Source organism: Colletotrichum karsti, assembly GCF_011947395.1.
Source record: "Colletotrichum karsti strain CkLH20 chromosome Unknown Scaffold30, whole genome shotgun sequence".
NCBI lineage: Eukaryota > Fungi > Ascomycota > Sordariomycetes > Glomerellales > Glomerellaceae > Colletotrichum > Colletotrichum karsti.
In genome coordinates this window covers 226,922-239,738 of record NW_024065930.1, presented here as the reverse complement: position 1 = coordinate 239,738, position 12,817 = coordinate 226,922, and the positions used below count along the sequence as shown (strand labels likewise).

At 51.7% G+C, this 12,817-nt stretch overlaps 4 protein-coding genes across 4 annotated transcripts; 2 read left to right on the top strand and 2 right to left on the bottom strand.

The window, feature by feature from the left end:
* Window positions 1–143: 143 nt before the first annotated feature.
* CkaCkLH20_08792 (ankyrin repeat protein) lies at window positions 144–1,456 on the bottom strand (the record flags this gene model as incomplete). Its single annotated transcript, XM_038891507.1, has 3 exons — window positions 144–713; window positions 772–1,184; window positions 1,369–1,456. The coding sequence occupies 3 exons, from the start codon at window positions 1,454–1,456 to the stop codon at window positions 144–146; spliced, it is 1,071 nt and encodes a 356-aa protein (XP_038743143.1).
* A 1,912-nt stretch (window positions 1,457–3,368) lies between these two features.
* Window positions 3,369–5,060, bottom strand: CkaCkLH20_08791 (putative FAD dependent oxidoreductase; the record flags this gene model as incomplete). The annotated part of the gene is made up of 6 exons (XM_038891506.1): window positions 3,369–3,509; window positions 3,560–3,749; window positions 3,814–3,987; window positions 4,053–4,239; window positions 4,324–4,483; window positions 4,539–5,060. The coding sequence occupies 6 exons, from the start codon at window positions 5,058–5,060 to the stop codon at window positions 3,369–3,371; spliced, it is 1,374 nt and encodes a 457-aa protein (XP_038743142.1).
* A 1,208-nt stretch (window positions 5,061–6,268) lies between these two features.
* On the top strand, window positions 6,269–6,625 carry CkaCkLH20_08790 (uncharacterized protein; the record flags this gene model as incomplete). Its single annotated transcript, XM_038891505.1, has 1 exon — window positions 6,269–6,625. The coding sequence occupies one exon, from the start codon at window positions 6,269–6,271 to the stop codon at window positions 6,623–6,625; it is 357 nt and encodes a 118-aa protein (XP_038743141.1).
* A 2,802-nt stretch (window positions 6,626–9,427) lies between these two features.
* CkaCkLH20_08789 (phosphate transporter) lies at window positions 9,428–11,176 on the top strand (the record flags this gene model as incomplete). Its single annotated transcript, XM_038891504.1, has 1 exon — window positions 9,428–11,176. One exon carries the CDS (start codon window positions 9,428–9,430, stop codon window positions 11,174–11,176), a length of 1,749 nt encoding a protein of 582 aa, XP_038743140.1.
* Window positions 11,177–12,817: the final 1,641 nt, after the last annotated feature.

Sequence of the window (12,817 nt, the reverse complement as noted above, 5' to 3'; positions counted from 1 at the left end):
ACTATCCTCTAGAGGAAAGGAGCTATAATATGATCACTTCTGAGCTGGCATGCTGAAAACATGAAGATGTGAGAGGACAGTGAGAGTCTTGCATCGTCTTTGTTTATGTACATGCAGACACTGCCCCATGAGATTGCCTTCGCTCACTCGTTGACATCTGCGCCGTATTCTAGCAACAACTTCAGTATTTCCATCCTCTCCATGACCACTGCTAAATGCACCAAAGTCTTCTTTTGGGTATCTCTCATGTTCAAGCAACGCTTCAGAAGCTGTTCGAAAGGCGAAGCTCGGCTTTTCTCGTCGCACCACTTCAACAAGCCTCGTAGTTGTTCGATGTCGTCGCGAATAATCGCTCTGTGAAAGACGCTTGTTCCTGAGTCATCCGGTATGGTGATATCGGCGCCGAGATCCAATAATGTTCTGGTCGCTACCGTGTCCCCCCTCTCCACGGCCAAGTGTAGAGCGGTCTTCCCAGACCGGTTCTTGCCGTCCACTTTACCTCCGCTCTTGATAAGAAGACGCGCAATCTCCAGATTTCCGCGCATCACTGCACTTAGCAATGGCGTGCATTCTATGGTATTATCTTGGGGGAAGTTCGAGCTGCGGGAGCTTGCAATCGATGAGGGGGGCGTGAGGCTTTTCAGACTCGATGGTGTGCTGACGCTGTCGCTCGTAGACTGGGTCGTGGACGAACGGCTAGATTCCACGGTGTTCTGACAAGGCCAAATCAGCCACATGATTTGATGAGGGTGTTGAGAAATACATGCTCACCTCAAAGTCCGCAAGGCAACTGAACGCATCGCTCGGGCTGTCATGTGTTTGTGGTTGCGCGTTCATGCCGGGTAATATCAAGGGCTGCTCTGTCGGGTTCGGATGGGTCAGAGGTGTTGCGTTCGTAGTTGGTGTAAGTGCTTGAATATGATTCGGGGCTTGAGTCTGTGGTGTGCTTGTTGAGCTTTCGGCGGTTTGCGGTACATTCGCTGGTGTGTTGTTCGTCGAGTTGAGTGCAGCATCAATGCAGTCTAGACTTGTAGACGCATTTGGTGAGCCAAAATCTTCCAACCCTTGCACATCCAGAAAGTCAACTGTGGAATCTGGTTGATACGATGTGTCGAAAAACTCGGGAGATCGAGATCGAGTGTTTCTACCGCTGTTGCTACCAGTTTCCGTCCATCTTTGCTGTGCTGCGGAGGACTTTAGATGCGGAAGGTCGAAAAGTATCGCTTCTGCTAGTTCGATTCGCATACGTTGTCGAGAGCCTGCGACGATCATGAGTCTTTAGTTCAGCTGTCTGGCACAATTTCAAATATGTGACCTTCAACGAAGGCTAAGATCCGGATGTGACCACTTCTGGCGAGCCCGACTTACGGTAGTTCCTCTGCGCGATGCGGTTCTGGGCCTTGCGCCGCTCATTGATATCGGTAATGTGCGACCAATCGTCATCTCGGGAAGTCATGTTATCGGTATGTCGTGTAAGTTATCGTTACGCATGAGACTTGTAGGCAAGTATGCCACGGATTTGTATGCCGATGGGTATATCTGAGATCAGGGCTGCTCTTCATCCTCGGTCTGAGCATCAAACCTATCAAGTACTTTGTTGAGACGCAGCCCGCCGGTACCCCTCATCGCGCGCGGAAAACCATTGAAGTTGTTGATACCACGCTCGAAAGTATAAAATCTGGAGCGTCACATAATAACGTTTCGCTCAATCTAGGACGGCCTGTTCGTGCTTTCATCCTGGGCGTTGCGATCTGACTCGCGACGGCGTCTCACTGAATTCTGAAGAAAGTCCGTTTAGACCGCCTCCGATGTGGGCTTGCCGTGTTGTCTCAGTCCCACCAGTGTTTGCTACGACAAGGGAGTGGCCTCGAGCACGCAGTTGAGGAAACCCTTACCCTCGGCTGACGGCACGCTCTCTAGCTACTTTCCCTTGTTGTAAAGCGGCATATTAAAGTCTTTAATAACGTAACCCTTGGTTGCTTGAAGTGCCAGGACCCTGAAAACCTTACCTTGCGTCGTTGTTGAATACGCGAGAGTTTCCCGAGTCATTCGGGTTCCTCGAGGTTCAGAGTCAACTCAACGTTGGTGTTTTCCAGAACAATGGCTGGGATTCCAGCATACGGTTTCCGAACCTTCTTCTGTCTGAACCTGCAGGAAGATCTAGATTTAATCAAGCGTAAAGAAGCGCTTGAATATGACTCTGGAAACTGCACCATTTACACGTAGTACGGACTTGACATGAATAACGTCTCACACCACCTGACGCGTAGTCAAGAAACGATCGCTTGCGCACTTGCCGAAACCAGCTTGAGCTAATAAGCAACTTGATCATCACGATCTGTTTGGAAACGATGTGGCTGAAGATCGATCAATTGGCATAGACGTGAGAAAGGAGGGTTGTCTCGTGTAATTCCGAGCCACTAATACCTCACATTTCCCATAGCTTTGTTATCATTGTCCCAATCTCATAAGAGTGCTTCAGGAGTGGAATTGTTCTTAACGTTTGAACACTGCCACACGTCGCAAAGTAGTAGCCGCGGTCCCTCTGCAATTGGATTACAGCTCGGGGCCAAGAACAGACTGTTCTCCGATGTTGCATTGGCTTCGGAGTGGACACCACGGAGGGATCCAGCTACCGAGTTGTGCCCCGGATTAATGTCACTAATATAATAAGCTTCGATTCGTCAGTTATGGATGTTGTGGCATGAGGGTGACTGTCCAAACCCCGCACCATGTCCCCGGGTCCCGGACAAACCCGTGCTTCATCAAATGTCTTGTATGACATCCGAACATTCTGCAAACGACAACGTGGTTATCGAGAAGATATCCGTTGGCTGATCACAAAGAGAAGCTAACTCTCTTTTCGTAGATTCAGTTCCACGTCTGTAGTCATGTGTGGCAGCTTGGGAGGTCTCGGTAGAACTTTATTTTTGCCGCGGTATCCTGGGTACATCACATACGTTTGAAAAGTCACCTCTGACTCGTCAAGTAGTCCGGGATTCCCAAAACGGCTCTGTTGTCTTTGGACTCAAAACGGAAAGTCTGACGCAGAGAACTGACATTGAAAAACAACCACAATCATCTCATTTGCAACGTTGGTGCCTATTTCCGGAGGTAAGTGGTTTTTCAGACGAAAACCTTGGTTACACATGCCTTTGTTGTCATTGATTGTGCTGAAATCGGTTGCTGCCTTCATTGATTTAAGTTGCAGTTGCTCACTAAACCCAACTTATTCTGGGCTCAGCTCCTTCTCATGAGTTCGACTCCGGCTGCGAGCCCTAGCAAGCAAACAAGTAACATTCTTCCGTTTCTACAGCTGCCGATCTCATATCGGTTCCCCATGCATAAGGCAATGGCCCGTATGTCCCTTAAAGCAGCTCAACGGTCTGCTTAGAGCTGTTTGGCCCAAAGATCTGAGATTTCAACCAGTTCCACAACCTCATTACACTTGCGTTGAAAGTCATCATACGTAGAAAGGCTCTATCTGTGAGCTTTGAAGTGTCAATCATCTTTAAAGGCCGTGTTAGCGCGTGCAATAGATCATGGCCATTTGACGCACCGTAGGGTTTCTGCCTCCGCTCTGCTCAACCCACTTAAAGGCTCGAGGTATAACGGCTCGTTCGTATGCCTCGCATGCCGCAGCGAAGTCCTCCTGTCTCAGGCTCCCGGTACTGGACTTGCCTGCCAGCTCAGCCAGTAGAGGCAGAGCATCTGCACTATCGAGCATAGCCTGATTGCCGCCCATTCCTCTGTTGGGAGACACGAATGTCAGTTGTCTGGAGTTGTAGAGCGTAGATCATCTCATGAGCTTACCTGGCTGGAAGCATTGCATGCATTGCGTCGCCGATCAGCCAAACATGTGGGTTTCCAAGTCTTTGATCGTCCGGCGAGGCGACCCTCTCACGCCAATGTGGCTGTGGGCGAGACGATACTTTCGACGTGTATTGATACATCTCTTGTCCCCGGAACATGTCAATTATCTCGTGACTATACGCTTCCAGTATCAGCAACTCTGTGGTAGGTTTGAGATGTACTGTCAAGTGTTCTCTTACTGTTTGGACGACCAGTCGCGTATCAACGAGCTCACGGCATCCCACTTTTCTTCCAGTGTCAAGTCGTCGAAGTTTTGAGGCATCTGATGACTATACCATCCCATACCAAGCATAGCCGTGATTCCTTCTCTGTCGGTCTTGGCTTGAGGGTCTTGGATAATACGTTCCATGCTTCGAGGGACGTAGACTGGTCAATGCAGTGTTAGTGCTCCGAATCATAGCTTCATGGTTTCCAGCAGGATTGGAGACTGCTTCAGTGTCTTCAACTTACCTGAGAAGAAGAGGCCTATGTCGTTCTCAACTGTGTTTACTGGCGTAATGAAGTCTTCTGGGAGCTGACGAAGGCGCGATACCGACAAATGTTGCTTGGAAAAGAACGGTCTGAAGAATTTTAGTTCTTCGAGGTTTTGCAAGCCTACCAGTCGATTGACCTGTATCACAGTCAGAATCTGACTCCCAAAGGACTGTGAAAATGCTTAGACGAACTTTTGATCCCCCACCGTCCGCTCCAATAAGGACATCGCATGTATCGACGGTACCATCATCAAAAACAACTCTGATGAGCTGGCGATCTTCGTTGTAGAATACCTCGTACTCCAGAAACCTTTTTTCGAAGTGAATCCTGCCCATCTCCATCAGAGGCTCCCAAAGAGAATCACGGAGAGATACGCGGTTGATCGGGGTCGACGGTTGATAATACGGGAGCTTGCTCGGCTCGAACACTTTCTGGAAGTTCTTGTCATAGAGTATTGGAGACTCCATGAAAGAGGAGCAGGCGAAGCTTTTGGAGATGGAATCGATATGTTCTTGCGTAAGACATGCGCGCATGCCAATCATGGCGCTCTCGCCTAGTCGTATGTGAAATCCTTCTCTCTTTGAATTCTTCTCTTGGCGCTCATAGACTTGGAAGTCGATTTGGTGACGGGCCAGGCCGTTAGCAAGCAAGCTACCAGCCAGTCCCGACCCGACAATGATGACTTTGAAAGGGCTCATGGTATTTTCAGACATGTGTTTTCAGGCGATGAATGTTGTTAGACGTCGGTTAATTCGGTCCATTATCCTAAAATCATTCTCACGGTCGACTTAATATCAAACCCCAATCTGACGGTCCTTTCTGATCTGAAGTTCGCAAATGTTCAGATCCAATCAGCTTGAGCGGCGGAACACCTTCGGTAAACTTCATCACCGAGCCGGGGCCTCCCAATCCCCGACCGCCGATGTTGACAGGCGGCGTAGGCGTTGTGAAACCCCGACGTTCACCACACATGAATAATAGTTTGTTTCAACAGCGCCTTGTTCCTGAAGTATCTTGATCATGATCTCAAAAGTGGGACGATCGACCATGCCGAGAGATGTCTGACTGGAGCGTCCTTCATCGAAGAAGTGAAACTCCAAGGTTCAATCGCGGGCAGGGATCTCTACTGACCCGATGTTCAAGAGAAGTGCATGATACTTGAAGAGTACTTGCAGGGTTACTTGACGAATGGGATAGAAAATGATGCTCTTCTTCCGGGTCGTGTGCCCCGATTTGGCAGCCCATTGAGCAAATTTTAATGCTGTTTTTTATAGCGATCCATATGAAATCTCGAAGTCTAGCTAATCTTTCAACTTCTCGCTTCTTTAGGCCCGGCCTCAGGCCGGCCCCGCTTCGGCCGCATGCCCCGCCAATACGGAGCCGGAGTTCCGCGCATTTACCGGCGTACGGCCCTTCACGCAGAACAGACGCTTTCTTCCCTCTCTTCAAACGGCGTCGCGTGGCTGGAGAAAAGCAGGCTCAACACGCAATGAACCTGCCGTTATTTGTTGAGGTACAGGTAATTGAAGGTGGCGATGGCGCAAGCCGGCCAGCCACATTGAGCACGTGGTCGAGCTTCCACCAATAAACAGCAGCTTGTAGATCGGGTTATCATTTCCGGCTTCGTGGTACGTACGGAACATCGAAATTTGAACAAGCAGATGTTTGGGAACGCTTGGTCGTCATATGTCATCATCCTCCTCCCTTGCACAATCTCATCACACAATTTGCCGATCTGTGCTGCATCCGTCTTCGCCAAAGCGCATGTGGCTGAATGACATCATGCGGCATACCTGAATATCATCCCTTAACAAAACCACATTGCCCCAAAGACGTCGTCATTTGGGACCAGAGGGAGACTTACGCAAGAGCATCAACTTCATCTGATACCAAATCAACGAAAAAACCAAAAAACCAAACCATGGCCTACCTAGCGACGCGCCACAGGGCACTCCCCATGCTTTCACAAGCAACCCGAACACTACCATTCACACTTCGCTCATCGATCGCCTCGACACGCTACCTTAGCGACAAGCCAGGCCTAGAGGCAACCGACACGCGAGACGCCGCAGACGCAAAGAAGACGAATCCCCCGCAGCCCAAGATCACGAATTCGAGCGTGCCCGGTCAGGGTCCCGACAAGCTCACCGAGGAGCAGAAGCGCGAGGTGGATGAGCACAACCGCGATTTCGAGAAGAAGCTCGACCGGGCGCAGCCAGCGGCAGACGACAAGGTGGATAAGAAGTTCTGGGGAAGCGGTACCGAGGACACCAAGTGAGGCAACATGGTTTGAAGGCGGTTTTCTTGGGGGACTGTCGGCGTGCTGTACACTTGACCAGCCTGTCGACTAGGGAAACTTTGTGGTATTACAGCTTCAATTGCTGTTCGGAATCCTACTGGCGCAGCGTATTTTCAATTCGACGAGTTTACTCAAAAGACGGTACAAGGACGATGACAGGCTTCGAATAACCATGCGCAAGTGAGACATTTCACGGCATCGCTCTAAGCCCTGCAGATCGATGCTCATGTCGTGGCTGCCAGTCATTGCATTGTTATTAAATAACAGGTTGTCGTCTATTCGGCTTGATTCCTTGGTCAAGTCGTGTTCGATCTCCTCAGCGTTGTCCGTTCCCAGAATCATCCACTTCGGTTCGTGAACTGTGTCTGATAGTACATACTCGATTGCCGCGAATTTATGAAGTCCGATCCAAGTTCGGAAATTACTGTGTCATTCAAAAGCTAGCCAAGCTGAACAAACGTAAAATTGAGAACATCATCTGATGCGGTTCATCTTATGATTACGATATTGACCGGAGTTCAAGAAAATCAGGCCCCTTCGGAAAGTTTTGACAACTATCCTCCATGCAGTAAGTAATGACCGCAACGAAAACCTCTTTCAATGGGACTTCGGCATTTGCCTGGTCCTCGTGGCACGTTTTGGAAAGACAATGCTATTGCTTGGGTATCACTCCCTCGTGCTTGGCGACGAAAGAAATGATGCCATCTCGTAATTCAAACACTTACACCCTCCATTTGTTTCTCTCCTGAAACCGTCGAAAATAGGACTTCCAATAACCTTGAATGATATAAAGTTCCAAGACACGCAGACGGGCCGCTGTCAATCACGCTGTCCCATGTTGGAATGGGATCAAGCGTCTTGGCAGCCTCAAAACTTCCGCTGGCAGATCATCAAGGGACAAGACAACAGAGAACTTTACAGATTTGAAGTATTTTTAGCAGCAGAGACGGCCTTTTGTCCGAAGCTCCAGATTCTACTTCACGCCAAGAATCCAAGAACGCAGCCATCAGCCAATGTTCCCGCAAGTCCTCTTGGTTGATCACGGTAGTTCCCACCTCCGGTGTCTTGGCAGCCCAGCTCCGCCAGCTGGCAACAGCTCAATCAAGCTCCCGAAGCTTGCCAAGCTCCAGCGCGGCGCGTTTCACAGGTTTCGAAGCTCTCTGAGGAGAAGGAAAACACACAGCCACCTCCATATCTCCTACAATGGTGGCATTCTCCAATCGTCAACTTCAATCGGCCCTGTAGCGATGCGACCTTGTGAAGTCGAGATGCTTGGCGAAGATGCTCTTCAGAGTTTGCAATGACGTGAAGTCAGCAGCTCCGTAAAGCTTGAAGAAGCCTCATTCGCCCCGAATTCACCTTGTCGGACTGGCTTACGCCATGGCTGATGCTCCGGGTTACGAATTTGATCCAGAATATTGACAGCTCAGAGTTGACGCGTCGGTGGCTGTGGGTTCAAGATGTACCGTCAATCGTGAGGTTATCTGCATATGACCCCCAATCTCTGCTGATCCTTCTGCGATGGACTGGTACTCTGTATCTTCGGTCGCAAAAAGAGACAGATCAGCAGTCCTCGCAGCTTCAAAAGGGTTTTGTGTAGACTCGCTAACCCTCGTGGGACAGTCTTGGCTACATGCACATTTTTCGAGGGACTGCCCAACATTTGGATGGCGGCGCCATAGCGGTCGCGTGACTCGTGACTCGCATCACCAAAAAGCTTTGCAATTCAGCCATGGACAGCTGGGCGTCGAAAGGGAGCGAAAGCTTGGCTGCGGGTAATATCGCTTCCGCCCTTATGGCGATGCTGCGATGCGGCGATGCTGCGCGGGATGCATGAGCTTCGGTCAACGAGAATGGAAACCCGGCATCAATCAGCCATCAACGTGAAAAAAGGCAGGGAAAAATGGTGCGCGGAATGAAAGAGGGAATTGCTCGCGTGCCCTCCTGCCCAAGCGATTGCCACATGTGCTCTCAGAAAAGCAGGAGAGCACGCGACAGCAGCTTTCGGAGGGCGTCTAGCGTCAGATCTCGCGTCTTGGCGACATCACGACGAGTTCACGAGTTGACGAGTTGACCATCTCCCAGAGCCGCCAAGCACGCACATTTGGTGAGACGACAGCGTATTGAAACAGCAACGTGCTCGCGAGACCATCTCTGACTGGCTGGAATTTGCTGATGGATCGGTCTTCGGTACCTTGAAAGCCAAGAAGGCCAAGATGTCGAGTGGCACCCTTCTCGCCAATACCAGCTCGCGATGTGGATGAGCGCAGAGCTCGGCGCAGACTGGGCATCCGTCAAAGACATCCACCTTCCATGGGTCTTGAACGGCCAGAACCAGAATCAGGAAGAAGTACAACACTCAGAAAGCGCGATTGAGATTTTTTTCATCGCTCTTTTTTGCCCTGGCAAGAGCTGAGGCGAACACCACCCAAAAGGTAACACCGACGAGCGGACCCTTAGGTTCAACGGCGGAGAAGGAGGCGAGGGCGAGGGGAAGACTGTTCCTCCCCACGTTTCTCGGTCCATATCCACGGGTGTCTCCAGATCTCTTAACAATTCCCAACATGCCTTCCTGTATAAAGATCGTGGCGCTCCGGGAACCTTTCTAGACCCTCGACCTTGAGAGGCTCGACAAAACTCCCCTCATCTCTCAAGCCTCCGGCCCTCCCTGAGCAACCTCGTGGTGACGCTCTCTTCCTCTTCCTCGTCGCCTCTTAGGCTCGCTCATCATACTCTTCCATCCTCTTCCAGTATCGTATTATCCGCATCAGGCTACCCATCATGCCTGCCCTCCCACAATATGACTGGATCATCGCCTTGATCAGTATCGCCTTCTGCGGCAGCTCCTTCGGAAACGGTGCCAACGATGTCGCCAACTCCTACGCCACCTCCGTGGCCGCCCGGACCCTGACGATGCCCCAGGTCGGTGCCCTCTCCATGTTCACCGAGTTCTTCGGCGCCGTCGTCCTCGGCTCCCGCGTCACCGGTACTATCAAGAACGATATCATCGGCCTCGACCGCTTCCGCGAGACCCCGGCCACCCTCATCCTGGGCATGGGATGTGCCGAGTTCGCCAGCGCTTTCTGGCTTCTCGCTGCCACCAAGATGGGTTACCCCGTGTCCACGACCCAGACCATCGTCGGCGCCCTCGTCGGTGTCGGCATCGCTGCTCAGGCCGGCGTGTCTTGGTCCTGGAAAGACGGTAGTGTCTCTCAAGTCGCTGCATCTTGGGCCATTGCCCCCTTGATCTCTGCTGTCTTCTCTGCAGTCCTCTTTGGCAGTCTCAAGTTTGCCGTTCTCGAACGCAAGAATCCTTTCGAGAAGGCCATGAAGGCTATCCCCTTCTACCTCGCCTTCACCGCTGCCGTGCTCGCTCTCTTCATCACAGTCGAGGCCCCTGGCGCCCCATCTCTCGAAGAACTCGGCGCCGGCAAGGCGTGCGGCATCATCCTCGGCGTCTTCTTCGGCGCTCTGCTACTCTCTTACGTCTTCTTCGTGCCTTACGCCCACCGAAGACTTGTCAAGGAAGACACTCGAATCCGCCTCCGCCACGTCATTCTCGGCCCTCTCCTCTACAAGGAGAACCCTCCCATCTTCATGCCTGCCAAGGGCAACGAGGTCGTCAAAGACTACTACGCGAACGATGAGACAATCATGAAGGATGGCGAGAAACAACAGACCAAGACCGAGGCCGATGCGAGCACGGGCGAGAAACTTGTCAACAACGACAACTCCTCGGACATGCCCAGCCCAGTCCCCTTGTCTCTCGACGACGTCGAGCGAGGAAAGACTGCTCCCGTCACGGAAGGCGTTGTTCAACGATACAAGCGCAAGCCCGAGCCCGAGGAGCGCTTCCTCGCCCCGACCGCTCACCTCCCGATCAACAACCCCAAGCGCATCTGGAGCTTCGTGAAGTACTTCTTCCTGCAGGGCGTCACTCGCGACTGCGTCACCCACGCCGATACCCAACTTGCACACGTCCACGGCAAGGCGAAGCAATACGACAACCGTGCTGAGCATCTCTGCACTTACATCCAGGTTGCCAGTGCCATGATGATGTCCATTGCTCACGGTTCCAACGACGTCGCGAACGCGGTCGGTCCCTGGATTGCCGCGTACCAGGTCTACATGACTGGCGAGGTCACCGAGGAGGGCGAGAGTCCCATCTGGATCCTTGTTGTCGCTGGCTTCCTTCTCGGTGCAGGCTTCTGGTTCATGGGTCACCACATCATCAAGGCCATGGGAAATAAGCTTACCAAGATGAGTCCCTCTCGTGGATTCAGCGCCGAGCTGGGTGCTGCCATTACTGTCTTGCTGGCGAGTCGCCTTGGTCTTCCCGTCAGCACTACCCAGTGCCTGACCGGTTCTGTCGTCGGCGTTGCCCTGATGAACCTGGATGCCGGTGCTGTGAACTGGCGCCAGGTGGGCTTTGTGTTTTCCGGATGGTTCATCACTCTCCCCTGCGCCGGTCTCATCGGCGGTTTGTTGATGGCGATGTCTCTCAACACTCCTCAGTTCGGCCAGGGCTAAAGTCCCCGCCATTGGGCTCTCGTTGGATTTGCATTCAGAGGCGTTTGGGTTGGGTTGTGTCGGGAATAGAGACATTGGGCGGACATGCCTTCTTTAGTATTGACGACCAAATCATGAAATAAAAGAGTATTACACGACATCTTGTTACCCCATCCACCTGAAGTGAAGATGAGAGACTTGCCTTGCCGGTGACTCAGGGTTCATCGCCCATAAGCTTCCCTGTGTCTTACCCTGGTCTTACGTTACAGCTGCCCCAGCTCGTCTCTCCGCGTTGCGATCTGTGGGCCTACCCTTCGTGCATATGCACGTGAGTGCAACCCTCTGCGTGGATGGAAAGATATCATCAGTTAACAACATTAGAGGGGTCTTTCAAAAGAATTACTTAACCCTAAATCGGCCATCGAAACTGGTGCGATTGCATATCTAGCGCGGCAATAGCATATGTAACGCTAAAATGTTTCGTTGTCTAGTTGCTGTTTTCAGATCCTCCGCATCTTAGCTCCAGTCCAGATTCTTGGCGATCGAAGCTGAAGCCCTGGAAGCGAGCAGCTCTCTGGTAGTCCCTCGCTAATCTTGAGACAGAATCAATGAGATGGACATATAATTCAATCCGATAGCTCGAAAGGATGTACCTGACTGTTTAAGAGTTGTGTCTCGCCTTCCGCAGAGTCTGCCGCTCCCTAGCCTACAGGTAGCTTCTTGGTGAGACGGCCACCTGAATTCTGTGCGTAAGGATACTTGTAGCACTATCTCGGACGACATTCCTGCAAAATTTCAAGCTTAGCTTCAAGATTCAAGCTTCAAGAAACGCCAGACAATTGACTGGCTTGCATAGAGGCTAGTTGGCACGCCGAACTTACTATGGTAGTGGGTGAAGTCAGTCATCCCCAGTTCTGTTGGCTGTTAATACCCGACGTCACTGCAACATTCCGGTTAAGCTTCATGTGGTGTTTGACCAACAGCCCGGACGATCAATATCCCCAGAAACTGTGTTCATCCGATCATACAATTGGCCAAGAATCTCCGGCAATTCAAAAGTGTGTCAATGTCGCCCTCCAAGGTCAGGGTGACCCCAACTTGATCGCTTTCTGCCGGCTTTAAGCAGACCAAATGCGCCTGCTGACCTGGGATGGTCTCCAAACTGCTGCAGACCGTCAGCTCCAACGCCAGTTAGATCTCGGAGAGGATACTGTTCGGATACACTGTGATGCGGAAGCAAGCGCGGAAGTTCATCTCTCTTCACTGAGTGATTGACTGCGGCAATTGCACCAGAAAGTGAGCGGCCCGCACACCTATCCGATAGCTGTTTTCGGATATGTGCCGAGACCCGGCGTCGTGGGTTTTGGTGATAACACCGGGGCCACTCATTGGTGCGCAGAGTGGGAATTCCCTCTCGATGCTGTCCGATTGAGAGGTATCGGCTCCAGGTTATCAGTGTATGCGATTCAGCGGCTATTGCACTCCATCAACCATCTTCCTATTCCCGATTGTCGGTGCGTTTGAAGATAGATTCCGGGCCGGGAACTTGTTATCAATCGACAACGACCGCGAGAAGCCGGGCGCACGGATGGGGGGGGGGGGGGGGGGCGAAGATGCCGATTGGGGGTGTGGTTTTGAGGGGTTGGCGCAAAAAAAGCACCC